Here is a 19,913-nt window from a genome sequence, read left to right as displayed (position 1 = left end):
GAAAGAGATTTTTCTCTCCTGCTTCCTCTTGTAAGGGCACTAATCCTATTCATAAGGATTCTACCCTCACAACCTGAATACTTCCCAAACACCCCACTTTCAAATACTATCACATTGGGGATTAGGTTTCAACATATGAATTTTGAGGGAACACAGTTCATTCCACAGGAGCTACGTAATATTGACTTTGATTTCTCAGAGATGGCAAAATAAAAAACAAAAAAGAATAGGAGAAATGATGCTAGCTAACATTATTGGTCTGTCTTTGTGCCAAGCCTCATTCTGCTTTAGAGTTTGGGTTCCTTAGAAACAAACTCTGAGACAGAGGATTCCACACTGGAGGTTTATTAAGAAGTGCTCTCGTGAGATATCACTTGTAAGGAAGTGAGGAGGGCAGGCCGGGGCAAAGCAAGATATGGACCCAAGCTACAGTTATAGCTGAGGCTTTAGATATAATTACAGGAAGTTCTGGCAAAGGGACTGAGCTTTTGTGTGCTGCATCAGGCAGCCTTTGGCCAAGGGTTGCCCCCTGATGGGGGTGTAACCTTAGGTGAGGCATTTCCCTGCCAGGAGGGCAGTTTTTACTGAGGGAAGCAGCTAAGTCATCAGAATCCTATATTCCCTAAAACTGGCAGATAAATGTGGCAGCTGGAGAGGACCTGGGTAGAGTCTTGTGGTATCTATTGCAATATATTAATTCACTCAGCTTATATATCATAAATACTATTACTAATCATATTCTCCCCTCTCCCACTAACAATTTTATATAGGAGGCACAGAAAAGTTAAGTGACTTATTGAGTGAGTGCCTGAGTTGTGATTCAATTCTAGGCAGTGTTTGCTCTTAACCCCTATGCTTTACTGATTCCATGTACAGGATCCTAAATCTGAGATATATTTGGTAGGCATTAAGGATAGTGGTAAGAAAGATTGCAAGTAATCTAGTACATAGTACATTTTGTTTAAATCCCAGTACAAAGCACTCAAAAACAGTATCACTGAATTTTTTGGGAGGGTCTCTATACCGAAATCTTTTTCAATACAGAGTACTTCCAAGCTTTCTCATATTGACTTTCATTTAAAGCTGCATTATTGTTGTTCTGGACGAGGTAATGATGTTATCATTCTCTTCTTTACTCATTTACAGACAGTCGTTATTGGATCTTACCTAATTGCACATGGGTTCTTCAGTGTCTATGCAATGTGTATTGATACACTTTTCATCTGCTTCTGTAAGTTTTCAGAATATGGGTTTTCCCCCTTCAGTGGATAACTGAAAGATGAGAGAAGCTTAAGAACCAAGTCCATAGCTGGCTTGTGAATTTGCTATGACCTGACTGCAATCGCAAAACAATGTTTATTTGGGGAAATACATAGTTTAGTAGACAGATGCTCTTTGAACTTTAATGGCTGGGAGAATGGAGTTTGCAAAGTGCAGGAGAGTCAGCTACCAAAATGAAGCTCAAGCTTCATAACATGATGTTAGCATGAAATCATTTGTTCATTTCCTAATGTTTTTAAATTTATCCTAATGATTGGCCTCTGTGGTGCTTTATTAACAGAACTGAAGACATGACTGAGCTTTGGAAAATCTTTGAGGAAAGCCTTTATAGATTCTGATAAAGCCAATGGTTTCAAAGACACATAGAGGGCAAGTCACACTAACACGATGACAAAAGGATAGGATTCATAGAGGAGCATGTCTAGGAAATGGCTAGATCAATTCTGATGCTTAGAGTTAAAATACAGACTTCTTTAGAACCTTCATCACTGCCTTGTTCACTGTGCCTCTTTGTGATATGTGCAACTCACATACATAGAATGGATGTTTTCTGTTAGTACCTTATCTTACAAGTCCTGGAGAACCCAGTGCCCACCAGGAGCTTGATCTGGCTCTCATCTTCAGCCTAGAGAAAGTAAGGTCAGCAGGTGAAAGAACAGAACGTATTAGCCCTACATCTGTACCCTCTGAGATTATTTCTCTGGCACAATCCTCTTAGGAGAAGTAGAGAAAACATTCTATAACACACCATTACTGAGTGATCCACTCCACTTGTATAAAACTCCTGAGCTGGAATCAGGAGCATGGGAATAAGGTAGGGCCTAAAACATAGTAGAGAGCTCTCAAATGTTCAAAGATTTCTTCTGTCATCTCAGATGCTAATCATGGGAGCACCTCAGGGAGACCCCGCTGGGATACTCCTCATTCTTGTCACTGAAAATGTTTTTAAAAATGTATCTCAGGAAGTCTCTAGATCCTACTTGCTTCCAGTCTTTGAAAACTTTGGCAAATCTTGTGCATTTTAAAATTTACAGTGGATTTTAAATTTGAGCAGTAAGAAATGTTTTACACCCTTCCATATTAAGAATTGCCAACCTCTTGAAAACCAGATGTAATTTCAGCTTTATTCAATACATTGTGTGTTGAACACAAATAGTTTCCTTTCAGAGACTCCTGTCTTTGATAATAAAGAACAAGGGAAACCGAATTGTATTTCTCTTCCCTTCCCAACTGTTACTATGGGCAACATCTTACTTTGGAAAATGTTTTTCTTAAATAATACTTTAAGCCAAATTATGATTGTGTGGAACTGTACCTTCTATTTTTTTATATATCTTTTTATACCTATTATTTTGGCTGCCAGAAAAACTGGTGTTTTTAAAAATGTAAACCACTTGCAAACAGTTCATTATAGAAACATAGCATCCATTTAGCATTACAAGGCACTGAGAATTCTGGCCCCAGAATGGGAAAAAATAATAATTGTAGATGATTATTAATGTGATCCATAGCAGGCTTTCTATCAATACCTCAAGGGTGATTATAACATAGACATACAATATATAATATGTGATATATGATGTAGAAATATAATTAAGAAAGAAGGAACAAAAATGTTTGATATCTATCATGTTTTCTCCTTATCTTTTTATTTTGTATGTGAGGGAGGTCACTGTGAAGTGTAATGTAAAAATCTATGGAACAAAAACCCAACCATTCCCAAAAGAGTGTGATGAAAAATAATTTATATTTATTCCACAAAATATAATTATCTTATATGGCTTTGTATATTTCTCATCCTTTATGTCATAATAAACAAAGGCTATAAATAATATAATTTTTAAAAAATACCAGTCAAAACCTAGAATCAAGTTGCATTTATATATTTATTGATAGATATTATCTACTATGAATTCTGTGTACCTGCAGGAAGTTTAAATTCCATACAAACTTCTCCTTGCTTCTCAGCATCATTCTGGGGCTTCCCCTCAAACACTCAACAAGGGTCTGTTCAGGGAACACCTCATCATTTTATCATTAGCTAGGCAAAGCAGGAAGCTAAATTCATGCATTACAGAAGTTAGAAAACACTGGTATCAGCTTTTGAATGTAATCTGAGACAGAGTACAAAGATTTAGGACAGGATGCCTCATAGTTAAGTAGGACTAGAACTGAACTAGGTGTCCAGAAGCTGGGTCTTTACCTAATCCTGATTTTGCTCCAGAGCTTTCGACTTCAGGAGAAACATTTTTACATTCCTGGGTCTGTTTCTTCACCTGTAACATTAGAGTGTGGACTACCAATAAAAATGACTTTGAACTTTGAAATTTAGTTATTATTCTACATTTATCTCAGGAATAATAAACTTTTTATTCAGTTTTATCTCAGCAGGTGTGGCAATTTACCTTTCTGAAATAAACAGTCACAGAATTTAAGGATAACACTTTTGAAAAGATATGAAAAATTTTATTAACCTTTAAACTATCAAAATAGTTTGAGAATAGGTGGGATTTAGGAGGTTTTGGTGCTTCCTGGCAGAGATTGAAGCTTCTTACTTTGTCCAATGCCAGCCACTTAACTGCACTAATTTGTCTTATATTTTCCTTTCTAACACTGATTTCTCTGATTTTTCCCTGTTTGACTCTCCAATTTATAAAAATGCGTATAATTGTTGTTCTGCTGCTGCTTGCTGCTTTTGCCTGCTTTGGCTGCCGCACATACAGGTGAAGATCTGGAAAGAAATGATGGATCTACAGAAAAACCCTACTTCATAGCCCCTACCCTGCACGGAATTCTGAACAAGAAGCAACTAGTTCCCCAGAAGCAGAAAGAGTAGAAAAGCTTCAAACAGTGCCACTCATTTTTAAGTAGAAGTTTTGTAAATCAGGTCACTTGTAATTTGCAAATGATGCTTTGGAGTAATGTTAAATTTCTGTGCTTATTTCTAAAAAGCCAGAACCTGGTACCATCTGAGGTGTCGAGCATTTGATAACACTAGCCTCTGTGAACTAGGATACTTTATAGACTGACTATGGTCCCAGCTGAAGAGCAAAGTATAAACATCGAACATTTTTTTAAAGTCGATAACTGAAAGTGTTTTAAAAACTTTTATAACTCGGCATGCTGTTTCTTATTGCAGCATTTTGATAGCCTTTCTTTTTATAAATGTATATTTGTAAAGGATATTCAGGCAATTTTTGAAAGCGCTATAAATGTATAATCAATTAGCCATACAAAGATTGACTTATAGTTAACCAGCATAAGGTACTAAATTTGTAAATGTGGTGCTATGGTTATATTTATAAAACTGTTCAAGCTAGTGGACAACTCTAAACTGTGATTGAACTTGTATTAATGGTTCCCTAGGAAGTATATTTCAGTAGGTGAGTCAAGTCTATAACAAACATGTAGATGTTAATGTGTTATACTGGTTCCATAGAGAGCGTTACTAGGTAAAATTTACTGTGGAACCTTGTGAAATTATATCTATAGTGAAGTTGAATCTGAGTTCTGGAATGTCATTTTCAATAATATGAACCTCTGGCCATCGTGAAAATACTCTGAACAAAGCTGAAATGGCTACATAACTCATGTCTTTTGTCTTTAACCCAAATAGAGACAAATGTCTATTTTCCTGTTCCCAACATATAGAAAATTGGTTTTGTTTCAGAAGAGTAATTTTATCTTTTCATGAGCATACCTGTTTTTCTAGATTAAAGAGATTGTGTGACTTTGTTCTACAAAAGGTTTAATTTTAGCCCAACTTTCAGAGAGGAAAGGGAAAAAATAAGACACTTTGGATTTTACCCTAAGGAAATATACTATTAGCTTTCCATAAACACTTCATCCGGCACCTTTATAGGGGGGCATCCTATGGATTAGGAAGCCTGTCCCTCAAGCTGTTGCCATATTCCACCCCCTCTGGCCAGAGCAACCTGCCAGTTTCTGGCAGCCATGCCCAAGTCTTTTGCATGGCCCAGCAAAGCATGAATCAGACACTCGCATGCATTGCCTATCCATCCCCTGTATGCAAGTGAATATGATATGGCTAACAGTGTAAAAATATACCCCAAAAGGAGCACTGAACCCAGTAGTATCCTTTTGGCTTTTAAACTAAGGTTGTACATAAGGATTATTTATGTATTAACAGAAAAGAACATGTTGATCTAACATTTTGATCTGAATATAATCCATGTATCCAAGAAAGAAGTCAAAAATATATCGTGTACAAATTAATATAAGTTTTAATGATCCTAAAGTGTGGAAGCCTAGATTTAGACTGACTCCATGGCAGCTTAATAGCAAGAAGCCAACGAATAAGGAAGATTTTCAAAATGTTGGTTCTTAAAATGGCCACCATCTTATTCTTGGCTTACTTTCTTGAGATTATTGCAGTCAAAAGTATCAGTTGGCTTTACATCTTGGCAAAGGATCTTCTTCAAGCTTATTCTCCTCGAAGTATAATTTAGAGAAGAGTGGCAACCTATCTTTCTAGATGGTTATTATTATTATTTTATTATTCAACAATACAGGGGTTACAACAAAGATCTAGTAAAATAAATATTGGAAATTATAAGGAATAGGTCTACTTTAGGAGTAGTCAAAAAGTTAATAATGGTGAAATAAAACAAATTTTAATTTTTTTGTATGTATCAGATTCACTCTGAGAACTTGTTATAAATATGGATGCTTGTGCCTCGCCCCAAGAGATTCCGATATATTGTGTTTAGGTGTCGGACAGTTTATGAATTATTATAAAGTTCTCTAGGTGATTCTGATATGAATAAAAGTTGGAAAATCACTGTTCTAAGAGCTATAAATTTGAAAAAGACAAAGGAGACTAATTTGGAGAAGTCTAATAATTGTAACTCTTGTATTTTAAATCCTTGGTCCTAGATGGGGCCTATGTATTAAGTGTTTGACATATCTGCTGATTAGACAAGAAAATTCTCCACAGCAAAAGTTTTCACTGAACTATATGGGGAAGTACATTCTAAACTTGGCTATATTTTAAGAATATAACCCTTGGGAGCAAAATCGTAGAAAAGAGAATGCTGTTTGAATCAATATTTCTTAATAGTTTCTTTAAAACTTAAAGAATCTCTAATTCTTTTAAGTTGGAATGATATTATGGGCTTATTTCTAATCAGAAAAATATTCTCCGCTAATAACTTCTTTGTGTAATTGAAATACATTAGAGTAAAAAAGAGCATTGTTTCTGAGGAAAAAATTTAGAAGCCATTTTCTAACAAAGAAATTAAACTAATTACTGAAAAGGTGCAATATTTCTCAAAATCTGCAGTTTAAGGATTTTTGAGATACACTAAAATTTACAAATCTCATTTTTTAAAACTATCCTATCTAAATTGTTGATGGCCAAACAAATTTTGAACAAATATGGTAATTTAGAAAACAAATTGAGAGCATTGTACTTTTAAGAAATTTGAAAGTGAATTTAGATATTCCTGATGAATCTTTTGGTTTTTTTTGTAACTAAGTTTGCTGTTCAAAAGAAGGTAAAAGTCATTTCCTTAATCATGCATCTGAGAGGCATGTACTATTGGCAGAATCTGACCTGGTAGACAGAATGAGATAGTACCTTACTGACATAATAACAAGGGCTGATTGTTTTCTCATAGTTATGTTTACAATAATGTTGATGCCAAACTATGCTGTTTAAAAAACAAAAAGAAAACATATTTTGAACTGCTGTAAAGTAGAAAGGCAGCAGATGGCGATGTTACTTCTCTTACAGCTTTGCTTTGACATTTATTCTGTGCCATTCTTCCTCCTAGTGGAAGATTTAGAAAGAAACGATGGTTCTACTGAAAGACCCTATTACATGACTCAAACTCTGCTGAAGATGTTCAACAAGCCAAGTGCATAAACTAAGAAGCAGAAGTGTAAACTCCGATCATTCTGCAGTGGTGTGTTTACCATTTTCTCATCTGCTGCGTCTGTGTAACACTCATTTCATAAGTGCTTTGTTTGGAACACTATTCACAACCTTGTTGGCTTTTATTTGCATGTTTTATACCAAAGCTTATACTGTAATATATGAAGCCATCAGAAGTCGCAAGGGAATTGTTACTATCATGGAACATTTTTATACTAAGACCTTTTGTTTTGTAATTCATTTTTAAATAGAGTGGCTTGGATGTTTTGAAAATATTAGTGAATATGTTAATATTCTTTTAAATATTTGATTGAAAAATGATATGTTATTTAAATTGATAGCTCCTAATATATTTTTTAAATTACAACTAAAAGACTTCTGCAGGGAAAATTGATGAACAAAGCAAAACAGAAAATTTTAAAGTTTTCCCCACTTCTGTTTGATAGTAAATCAGTAAAAGGACCGACCAGCTCCAGATTTTGCTCTAAGTATAGAATGTTTCCTATTAAACAAATTGCCAATCATCCAGCCTTTACTACTTCGTTCTCTCTGACAAAGTGCCTTACTGGCTGTTTAATGTTACCCAGCTTTTGTGGGCAAGTTTACAAACATCGTTTAAAAAAAAAAAACTTGCAATGTTTAGTGATTAAAACAAGTCTTCTTGCATTTGTTTCCTCTTAGTTCACTGGTTGGAAACCATTTGTCATTTCAGTATGTTTGATATCCTCACTATATAGAGAACGTTTTGCAGCATAAACAAATTCCCTTGCGCCTAGTGGACATTCATGAATGTGTACTATACGCAAGAAAAAAAAAAAAAAGAAAGGACACTCGTTGAGTTTCTTTTTTTAACTAAAAGCTATAAGTTTAAAAATGTAACATTTTCTATAGTAGATCTTTAAAAATACAATAAGTATGAGACTATGTTTCTCAGTGTTTTACATAGAGTAGAAAAGGGAAACTGAGAAATTACAAAGGGAAACTCTTCCCTGAGCAAGGGCACTCACAGACATCATGTACTAAATAGCTCGCTCCGTTTTAAATGATTGTTTATTATCATTGAAGAGTGTTCTATGTATGTCATTTTATTTTCTAACTTTTGATATAAAATAATCAGTTTACTTATAATATGTTAATTTTTATTGTGCTAATATCATGCTAAACAGGAACATAATTTCTAGTTCAATTTTAAATAACTTTACTAGTACTACTAACTTTAAGGAAAATGAATTCAGTTTGTTATTCAATGTTATGTGAAGAGCCCGTAAAGCATTCACCCTAAGGGGATGTCAGTCACACGTGATAGTTTGTGAAAGCTTTGAGAATCAACAGTAAGTTGCTATCAGTTTGTCTATTATCACATTTGTTTAAATGTGACTTTAGATATTCTTTTATGCCAAAAACAAACTCACATGAGCACGTGACAGTCTGAGCTCTATAATCAGCGTGTTTCTGCTGTGCAGAAATATTAGGAACGTATTGTCTAAATATCTTTGATAACTAAAATGTTTAATATTTAATGAAACTTGTTGTTACTCATTGTTTTAAATCTGTTTTTTTTCTTCTAATAAAGATTTAGATAGATATTCTTTTATGCCAAAAACAAACTCACATGAGCACGTGACAGTCTGAGCTCTATAATCAGCGTGTTTCTGCTGTGCAGAAATATTAGGAACGTATTGTCTAAATATCTTTGATAACTAAAATGTTTAATATTTAATGAAACTTGTTGTTACTCATTGTTTTAAATCTGTTTTTTTTTTTCTAATAAAGATTTAAATAAAAAAAAAAAAAAAAAACAACTGTCTGCCTTCTTATTTCTTTAAGCTAGCAATGGACAAAATCTTTAGTTTTTAAAATCCACCAGACTCTGACAGGATCTTTTTTGTATCAAATAGCTAAGGTTTTTCTTTTTCTTTTTTTTTTACATCTAGATTTATCTTCAAAAATTCCATTTTTTTTCTAGCTGAGCTTTTTGATTGCCAAATCAAATAACCGAAGATAATTTATACAAAATAAATAAGTCAAAGCTAAATGGATAAGAGATTTTTTAAATCCCAAACAATGGCCTAACTTAGTAGGTCTTTGTTTTAACTTGCCACAGGTTTGCTCAGTCCCTCATTTGGTTTTGCCAATATTCATAAAAAGCAAATCTCATCATTTTAAAAGCAGGGATAAATTTAGAAAACCTAAAAACTGTGAACACTAATCAACAATAATTTTCCAAGGCAAAATTAAATGTACCTATCACTGGTTTATTTTAAGCTAAAATTTTTCTTAGGTTCAGATAGACCTTAACAAATGTATGAGTCTGTTTTTAAATTGAATTATATGTTAAATCTTCAGAATTAGCTTTTCTTTAAAATTTAATGGGTTTATTTAGATGAAAACAAAACAGAGTTCTTGCAGTTTTTGGTGTTCTTTTAAAATGTTCTAAATCTAATAAGATGTTTGCTGATAAAGCCAATGATTCTTTTCTTGTATAAAATAAAAATATAGTTTGGATTCCAGAAGAAATCTAAATTCTGCTTTAGATCTTAATAATTCTTAGTTTTAGCTGATAAAGCACTGATCATATTTGTAAATAACTTGTTTGAAATTGGACTATGATTTGATTTTTCTGCGTGCCTAAAAAGCTTAAAAATAATTTGTGAATCCACACAGTAAAATCACACTATTAAAGGTTCTGTGGGATCATCAGGCATAACACAGATATTGTTTAAACTAATATTGGAAAACAGACTCTATGCAACAATTCCTTATTCTTCTTTTAGTATATAGCTGACCAGCACTCATTCTAATATATGTTCTTTCACTTTTACAAGTGGTGCCTCAGGAAATTGCTCTTAAATTCTAACCAGGCATAGTAATTATCTCCAGTATTATCTGGTTCTGGACTGGGGAACATACTTTATAAATCAGTCTTTGTTGGCATAAGATATGGGGACAAAATTGAACCAAAATTATTATTGCAGACCATGGTATACAAAATGGTGTCCTGACATTTTTCCCAGTTTCTTGCAATTTATCCTTAGATGTTTGCATATTTTTTTTAATACAGCTATATGATTATAAGAATACAATTCAATAAATTACCATTGAAAAGAAATATCTTACCAATATAGCAGGAATAAATTACTTCTCCAAAGATACTTTCCATATACTATGTTTTTAGTCTTGGGGTTAAAATGAGTATTAAAGACTTCTCTCAGAACCTAGCTGAGTTACTTCTGGTCCTTAGTGAATCTATCATCACCCACAAAACAAAGAAATCTCCATTAAAGCATGTGAATTCATTCATTCATAAACAGTACCATCATATGTAAGGCTTAGTCATCAGGACATTGTCACAGTCATGAACCTCTTAAAATTAATCAGGCCATGCTAAACTGCCTTCTCTACCATTTAATACTTTTCAATTGCCTGGAATGAAAGGTAGTGAGAACAATATAGAATCTGGCAATATCTTCTCTAATGGTTTCTGCTCTGAGAAGAAGGGGGGCTATGTGACACATTTCAAAGCAATCAATTCAATTTCACTATTTAAGTCACTAGCTTCTTCTTCTTTTTTTTTTTTTTAATGCTGTGGCTCTTTTTCCCGGTCCTTTATATATACTGCATGATTCAGAATAATTTAAACAAGAAGAGAAAACAATCTTGTGAATGAAGTGAAATGCCCTTCCACTGCTGGCTCAAAAACACGGGCATCTTCATATTCTGGCCCTTTGCTGTTAAAGAGCTAAAAATGGTAGGAGAAGCTTATCAAATGAAATGATGTTTCTATTTTGCATGTAAGTTAAAGTGAGCCTGGACTTGACTCATTGTGAAATCTTCACATTGTTCCAGTCAGATGGATGTGTACAGCTGCATTTGTGGCTATAGCGCTCGGAAAGGAAAAAAAAATGAAGGTAATATGTTGAGGAAAGGAGTGGTGTTCAAGGACAGAACAGGAAAAAGCTAAGAATATATAAAAAAAAAGTCTCTCGCAGGATCCAAGAAGAAAACATTACAGAAAGTAAGGTGCCTTCTGAAAGTAATTTATAAATCTAATGAAAAATAAAGTCAAGCAAATTGGAAGCCAATAATTAAACAAATAAAAATATTTTCCAGTCTTCCTGTAAACAGCATTGAAGCTGACTATGCTACAATAAAATTAATCACATAGTTGTATTTAGCCCAAACAAACAAAAAATAATGATGTCCCAACATGATTTATGATTAAGAGACTTAAAAGCATCTGCCTTTTTTTTTCTTTTCCCTCATTGCTCTTGCACGAAAGCCAAAGCTTTGCTGTCATGGTGAGCTAGTGTATTTCTCTTTTTTTCCTCTCAACTCTAAGATGAATTCTCTTTTGGACTTTCTCACTTTCTTTACTCCTACTCAGTCTCTTTCTCTATCCCATGTTCCCTTGCCTATAAGAAATTAGTGCTCTAAAAGGGTCTTTGGATAGAAATGGAAAAGGTAGAGGAAAAAGAAATATGAAAATGAAGACTTCAACTAGCAGCGTGTGCTGTGTAGTAAGTAGAGTACTGGTTTCACTTATGAGTTCTGAGCCACACTAGGGCATCAGGTAAGGCAAATGGCAGAGCCCAGCAGTAAAGCATAGTAGCTATTGGGATGGGCTTTAGAACCAAACCAGGTAAGCTTTGATTCCAAGTCACCCTGTTACCATGTGACTGTGGGCAAGGTATTTAACTGCTCAGAGGCTTTCTTAGCTGAAAATTAAAGCTAACCCCCTCCTCACAGTACTATTGGGAAGATGACAAGAGAGCATGTGTATTGTGTTCAGATTGTGAGAGCCTGGTACATAAAGATACTCGTCTGGTATCCATGAATGGCAGCGTTATCTTGACTGAGGACTTTTGGTACCCTTGATGATTTGACTTTACCACCTGCTCCTTCCCAGAGAGCAGCTTATTTGGGCTCTCTGAGAAGCCAACAAAGGGCATCATAGCAGTGGGAACCTCCTCCCATCTCCACCTCTGCACCTAGGCCAGAGTAAATGTTTTCAAAATATGGGTGGTTCTTTATCTCTGGCACTTCATTCCAAATCCCACATGAGATTTAACAAAGCTTGAATTCTTGGGTCACTGATGACACTCTTTTTTAAGATTTCAACTCTTCTCACTCATACTTCACTATTACCTTCTCCTTTTATTTTAAATTCTGGCATTAAACTAGGTTTGTTAAGTTGGCAAATTGGATGGCATTTCCACAGTCCGTTAACCTTTACTTGCTCTCTAGGAATGCTAAAAACTGAATAACATCGATTTTAATATTATGCAGCTGATGAATGTAACCTTCAAAATCGAGGCCATAAAGCTGCACTTTATACATCTGGTGGTGGCCTTTCTCTACAGACTCTACTCCATGAGTTTGTGGAGATCTGTAGAAAGATTTCTTTCATTCTACTTCCATACACTAGATTTCTAGACAGGAAGCCCTCAACAAACTTCAGGTTCCAGGCCTCCATGAGGGCTCCTGTTTTCCAAGGCAAGACAAGATGACCCCCAGCAATCTTAAATAAAATTGACAGAGAAGAAATCCAGCTTAACAGCAAGTATTGTTTTTCTTTATTGGTTCCTAATTAACTGTTGGTACCAATAAAAGAGAGAGAAAAAAGAGTGGCTAGAAATCATTTTATACCATATCATTTAAATAATTAGTGTTTATTTCACCTCATCATGTAAACTGATGAATAAACAAATCATTTAGCCCTATATAATGTGAAACCTGAAGTATTACTACTGTATTTTTAAGATATGGGGTCAAGAGAAATCAAACCAGTAAAGAATTTTAGGAATTTTACAGTTATGTTCTTTTTCATATGGTTTACTAGTAACATCAAAGTATTTTTAGATTGCTAATTTAGCATTTATATGATAGAGGGAGGCGTAGAATACTGGAGCACAAAATATGTTTCCAATCTTTTACAAAAAGTAGATATTAAAATAAAGTAACAAAAAATCTGATACAAAATATATCAAACTCTAACAAAGTTCTTTATTTTCCTAATTTATTCCTTTAAAATTAAATCATTTCTTGATTTTTTTTTTTAAAGTTAACTATCTTGAAAACAGTTGTTTTATTTTTGCTGCTGTTTAGAACTTCTTTTTAAAAAGATTTTGGTTTCCTCCTGACACAATTTGTTTTTCTTGTTTTTGTTGTTTTGCATATGTTAATTTGGGGCATATAAATTGCTCTTGAACTGGTTTCCCCAAGTGTGGGCCATTATAAACTAGTCACTCTCAAATGGCACTTAATGGAACTTGAAAGCAGAAAATAAACCACAAGTAGAGAGTGCCCTTGATGGGCCTTGATTGCCTCAGAGTGCTATGCCTGCCGTGTGTGTGCCTGCTCGAGTGCAAGATGTGCAAATGTGTGTGTCAGGAAGGTGATATGGTATTGCAACCAGCATAGAGTGCAGAGTACATCAGTAACTCTCATCTATTGCTACCACCCCAGAAATACTAAAAATGATCTTTCTATCTCTTTACAAGGAGCTTAGCCAGATAATATTTCTGATATTAAGAACAGAAATAAGAAGTGATCTAAAATGTTTTCCATTTCGTTCTGCTATATATCCCCAAACTACTGAATATTCTCACTGGGTCTATAACATGGTGATATTGGAGGGAAGAACTCTACTGACACAACCTTCAATGGAAGACTCGCAACTAGACCAGTGCAAGCTATTTGGCAGTCATTTGTTCCCCAGCCAGCTTTTGGCTGAGTTTACATTAAAGTGTGCTGTGTGTATTTCATTCAAGCTTCAGAGAACTGGAATTCTTACCAGTTCACACCCTAAAAAAGCAGTTGCTTGATCCAGGCTGTTTCCATCCATGCAGAACTGCTCCAAGAATTTTTCCCACCTGGGACTGACCACTTGATTATCAGCCACCTATGAGGTGTCCCAGTCCACAAAACTCAGAGTACTAGCAATGGTTCTCACAGAACCCATATGCAAATGAATGCTAATAGAGTCTGCCACCAGATCTCTCAGACTTGAAAAAAATTCAACTTGATAGTCGATAAACTCTTTCTTGATGGGAAGCAGTGTGGAAGATTTTAATGTATATTAAATTGTCCTTGTCCCAGGCTTTTCCTTCAGAGCAGTTATTACAAGTGCTCAGTTACTTATTTATAGCCCACACTAGACTGTTAAGTGTCATGAGACTGTGTCTATTTGTCCTCTACTCCATGTGGGCCTGTCATATAGCAGGTGTTCGTTAAATGCTTCTTGAATAAGTGAATGAGATGGGGGAAGACTTTGTGGGGAAGGAAGGACTTGCATTTTCTTTGGAAGGCTATTGAAAGTAGACATGAGATATTGAGAGAAAAATATTAAAGAAATGGGAATTCTAAAAGAGATGGAAAGGGAGAAAAATGAGTCTCATGTTTTGAACATTTGTTTGTGTACTGTTGGGGCAGGCATAGAGGCAATTGATGAGTGACTATAGCTGGAGAGACAGGCTGCAGCTTGAAGAACAGTAAGTCCTCACTTAAAGTTGTCAATAGATTCTGCAACTTTAAGAGCAATGGCGTATAATAAAACCAATTTTACCATAGGCTAATTGATATAAACAAGAGTTAAGTTCCTACAGCATTTCATCATATAATGAAACTATGTTGAATGAAATGACATTATTTAAGGACTTCCTATAAAGCATAACAAGCGTTTGAGGCAGGGACACAATGGAAGCCTCAGAGTGGATACTATCTCAGAGGTTGTAAGCCGGGAGGCATGAGTTTCTTGGCGTGGAATCTACAAGAATTGATCACTAAGATTCAGAGAGAAGAAGGATGAAAAGGAGAAGAGAGAAACCCAAAAGATGGAATAGGATATCCTCACCATTTGAGGATAAAGACTTCCCTTTTTCTCCTCCTCATACCACCAGAGAGATAAATTAGATAGCTGGATAATAAAATTGCTACATAGTTATATAGTTTTCTTCCTCCCGCTTAGACACTATAACTCTCTCTCTCTCTCTCTCTCTCTCTCTCTCATCTATCATCTATCTATGACCTGTCATCTACCATTTATCTATATATGTCATTTTTTCTCTCTTAGCCACATAGCCTTATCTCAGAAAACTTAAGGATAAGGCCTCACTCTGCCACTAAACTCATGTGTGATCATGGGATTGTTTTCTCAGTGAGGAAAACGAGGGAATGGACTGGTCTATCTCTAAACTACCTTCAAGCTCTAAAATTCTCTAATTTTTAGATTATAAAGAGGAGCGTTTGGGAATCACATATTTAGACTTTTTAAGAATGTAATTTCTCAGGAGAGGCAGAAGTCACAAACTGGTCTTCACTTGCCCTCATCACTAAGCTTGAGGACAACACAGATCTTCCTCCTTACGAAGGCATCCAAAGTGCCCATGAGACTTAATTCTCAAGAGAGTCACTCATGGATGAATAGAGGGGCTTAAGTTCACGAGAGAAACACTCTGTTTTCCTTTAAGGCGTTGTAAAGTTGAATGTGTCAGCCTCATACAGAGACACTGGAGTGAATGATGAAAGCATAGGTGGTGGTTATAAATGTTTGAAAGGGAAGCTATCAAATACAGGACAAAATTACATTGAAAGTATATTTCTAGACAAATTCTCATAGTGTTTGCTTAATAAGTATACTATATCCAGAGTCATAGTGTTTCAGAACATAATAATTAGGTCACAGACCAGATTCACCACTCCTGTCCAGAAACATACCTCAGTCAGGATTTGTGGTGGAAGCCCCCAGAGGCATCCCCTCACTGTCTCTGCCACCAGATGGCGAAGACCTTCAGGACACTGGCCTTAACTTTTAGGTCCTGCCACAGCCCTCAGCATGGGATCTTACATAGAGGCAGAACTCAGAAGAATAGGGTAAATGAATGAAACGTAGAAGGCATACCCCCCCAAGTCACCCTCAGTAATGGCTAATAGTACAATGCTGCATAAAGCTAAGCCTTTTTTTGAATGTTTTATATTTTTAGCCTATATGACTTTGAATAATTAGTGATGGAGTGCTTCCATTTATTTGCTCTAAACAGTTCTTTCCTGCTTGGAAGCATCCCCTCAAGGAGCCCTGAGTCTGATGGGAGAGGTGGCAGATGCATAAGTTTATAAATTACAAAGCAGAATTTAATCATCATTAAAAAAAGTAAACAAAGCACCACTGGCATTTAAAGAAAAGGATAAATTTTAGAGAAATCGAATTTTTTTGTGGACAGAGTGGTATATGTGTCAAGTCTTTAAGGAGTTATAAGATTTTGCATAATAGAAATAAAAGGAGAAAGATGGCATTTCAAACCTGAGCAAGGCATGAAGGCAGAAAGTGAAAAACACATTCCAAAAGCAACTAGTTAGATTAAATATAGGTTAGTTAGATAAATTAGATTAAATGTAGGCTAGGGATTGTAAGAGTTAAGGCAAAAACATAGGTTAAGGTTTTATTGTGAAGAGATCTTATTTACTATTGAATTATGTAAGCCATAACATTTTAGCACTACAAGACTATGTGCCTTGCTCCTGAGAGTGTGGTAGGATACAAGCAGTTTTGTCACCACCTGGTATCGTTAGAAATACAGAATCTCTGGCTGTCTGGGACCTACAGAATCATAATCTGCATTTGAACAGAATCTCCGGGTGATCCGTATGCATATTAAAATATAAGAAGCACTAGGCAAAGGAAAGCCTAGAAAAGCCTGAATGCAGGCAGCTGCTCAGAGATGACAGGGAGGAGATAGAGAAGAGAGATGTAGACAGACAATGAAGATTGGGGGCATGTGAAGCTTTTACTGGGGACTGAAAGAATGGTGCAGTTATTTTCAGGAATCTCAGGAAAGAAAGGATGTCAGGCACATGGGGTGAGAGGAAAGGTGAAAATCTGCCTTCACATACAGAAGTGGAGGAGCCTGCAGGGAGTGAGAACCCAGATATAGATGTCCAGAAGGCATTTGGAGAAGCGTATTAGATCACAAGCAAAGTCTTCTTGCACTCCATCTCAGCAACAAAGATATTCAAATAAAAAATGTAAAAAGACACCTAAAATGTTCGAATAGAATAAGAAAATGTCATACCCTCTCCTGTGATGGGAGGATTCTTATGCTCAAGAAGGAGAAGTGACTCAGAGAAATAGCTCAACTAGATACTTAGTCACCTGCCTGCCAACCTGGAACTTATGCCACTTCATTGTTATTCTAATAATACGGGCCTTGGGAACTAGCAATACTAGAACTGAGTTCAAGGCTGATATGGCTAAAAGTCCTGAAAGAATCAGTGTAAGTCTTAGTAAATGGCTCAGCAAGAAAACTTTGGGAATTTTTATAAACAAGTCTCTGCATGATTCACAGACCTTGGTCAGGTTTCAGGGTTATTTCAGAATATATTTGGTATCAGCATATTGAGACCAACTCTAATCTAGAATGTTTATTATGTGACAACCCTATCAATTAGCATTTATATAGCACTTATTATGTGTCGGGCACTGTTTTAAGTGCCTTATATATATTATCACTTAATATGACTCTATGAAGCAGGCACTAATACTCTCCCCCATTGGATAAACTGAGCAGAAATACCAAAAAAAAAAAAAAATTATAATAATAAAATAACTCACCCCAGGTCACAAAACTAATAAGTGGTAGATAGATAGGATTCAAACATGCAGCAATTTTTAATTTTTGTCTCGAAGACTGGCTATACATATTTTTCCTCCCTTTCATTTAAACTACAGCACTTTCTGTGAGAATCAGTTCTACCCCTGCACAGACTGTTGGGCTAACAGAAGTGCTTGGCTTGGGGTTACGCATTAGTCTATATCCTCTTTGGCTAATCCTTGTGCAGTTTTGATCTAACACTGGCTTCTATCCAATGATGCTAATCCACTTCATATCCTTTTTAACGCTTTTCAGTCCCATTATCTTTAGGTCATTTCTAATGGCCATCTTAATGTGTTTGCCTCTCGATGCATTTCAGTAACAGGAGACAAGAAAATATACTGTCTCCATTGTTTTCGAAGAATGAAAGCTTCTTAACTGGATTGTCCCTTGTTCAGCTTTGGGGCCACAGTATCTGTTCAGCAGAGTTGAGTTTTCTTAGATCAAGATCAGGGGCACTGGCTGTGGTTGCCTCCCTCTTTTCTTCCTAAGGAAGATGCTTCCAGCGTGCCACCTGCGCCCCCTTTGCAGCATCGCTTAGCAAAACGTGCTCCGACTGTGTTTCCCTGGAAGAGGCTGGCACAGCTCCTCTGAAATAAATCCTCCCAGCTGGAGACAGCTGAGGCTGGGGGTGGGGGTGCAGAGGCAGAGGCTGTCTTATGGGGACCTCCACTAATGGCCTCGTGGGTTGCCTTCATTTTCCACACGTCTGACCAAGTCAATTTCCTGTCTTGGATCTCTTTCCTTCTTGTCAAATCTCAAGTTTTCTGCTCTTCATTCTTGGCCTGTGTGGGTAATTGGTTTTAATTTTTCTGCTTGAAATGTACCAAGTGTTTGCCTTCTGGAAAGGAGTCCAGAACAGTGTCAGGTGAAGGCCTGAGAGTTTAATTTTCTCCAAATGATAAAACTGAAAGTCCACTTCACCTCCCTTCCTGCCTCTCATCTCTTTTCTTTAAAAAATAAATAAATAAATAAATAAATAAAAATTTAAATTTACATACAATAAAATCAACCTTTTAAATGTATGATTCTATGAATTTTAACAAATGATCACAGCCATGTAACTAACCGCCACCATAATCAGTTATTGTCCTTTTCTTTGACTCCAACTCTTTGAAGAAAATATTAAGTAAACATGCTAATACCCACACAACATAATAGAACTATTATTAGAATAAGACTTGGTGACTTTTTTCTCCCCAAAGAGGATTATGTTATTCATTAAGACATTTTAAACATAGAAACATTTTGTTTATCTCTAAGAGGAACTTCCAGTTCTTGAATATACAGATATAAATGAACAAGATCAACATTTTCACGGTCTGATACAATTTATTCTATCAAGTGTACCTTCAAATTTCTTTTTTCCCTTCGGACTAGTATAAATGATGTTTCGATGGTTTGTTTTTAAAAATCTTGATTTTACTACTTCATTTGAGCAGTTATTTGTTTAGGACATGATAAATAAATAGTATCTGGTTGATAAATGATATTTACATCTCATAATGTGCAAATCAACGTTGTGAAAACAAAATAAGCAAAGAGACACAAATGTAGTCAAGACTGACTATCACTTCAAATCACAATTTTCAGATTTAGGAAAAAGTAATCATCATGTGAGAATGTGGCTAAGGGGAACAATCTGTCTGCGGCTTTGTATTTGAAGCCAAAAATTTGATTAATGAAGAATAATTTGTATGATTCTAAATGTCAAAACAAAATAAAAGTCCAAAAAGTCATTTTAAATAGTAATGACTTCTAAGTTCTTGAGAGAAAATACTCTTTTTTCAGATTTCTTTAGTAAAGCATCTTTGCATCCTCCACCATTTCTCTTTCTGTCCTCCCATGCTTCAAGACCCAGTTAAAAGTAATCCTTTCCTGAAAAGCTTTTCTGATTTCCCAGAATGGAGTTAGCAGTTCTCTTGTCTGTATTCAGCTCAAATATCCTCTAGTGCATTGACTGTTTTGTGTCACAAACATCTACTTATAAGTCTGTCTTCCTCGTTGAGCTATAAACTCCGTGAGGGTGGGGTCATGTCTTATTTACCCTCCTTTTGACAGAGGCCTAGCAAAGAAGTCACTTGTTAATG

General features: G+C 35.5%; 1 protein-coding gene across 1 annotated transcript in view; it reads left to right on the top strand.

Moving 5' to 3' along the window:
- Nucleotides 1-4,117, top strand: part of SLC44A5 (solute carrier family 44 member 5) — a 123,079-nt gene extending 118,962 nt beyond the window's left edge. The window contains exons 21-22 of the mRNA XM_015595072.1: nt 1,147-1,231; nt 4,005-4,117. Of these exons, the coding sequence (XP_015450558.1) occupies nt 1,147-1,231; nt 4,005-4,117 (198 nt within the window). The remainder of the gene's footprint in view (nt 1-1,146; nt 1,232-4,004) is intronic.
- The last annotated feature ends 15,796 nt before the right edge of the window (nt 4,118-19,913 follow it).

The sequence above is a fragment of the Pteropus alecto genome, unplaced genomic scaffold, assembly GCF_000325575.1.
Source record: "Pteropus alecto unplaced genomic scaffold, ASM32557v1 scaffold25, whole genome shotgun sequence".
In the NCBI taxonomy this organism is placed as follows: domain Eukaryota; kingdom Metazoa; phylum Chordata; class Mammalia; order Chiroptera; family Pteropodidae; genus Pteropus; species Pteropus alecto.
Note: the sequence above shows the minus strand (reverse complement) of the source record. Positions and strands in the feature narration are given on the sequence as shown.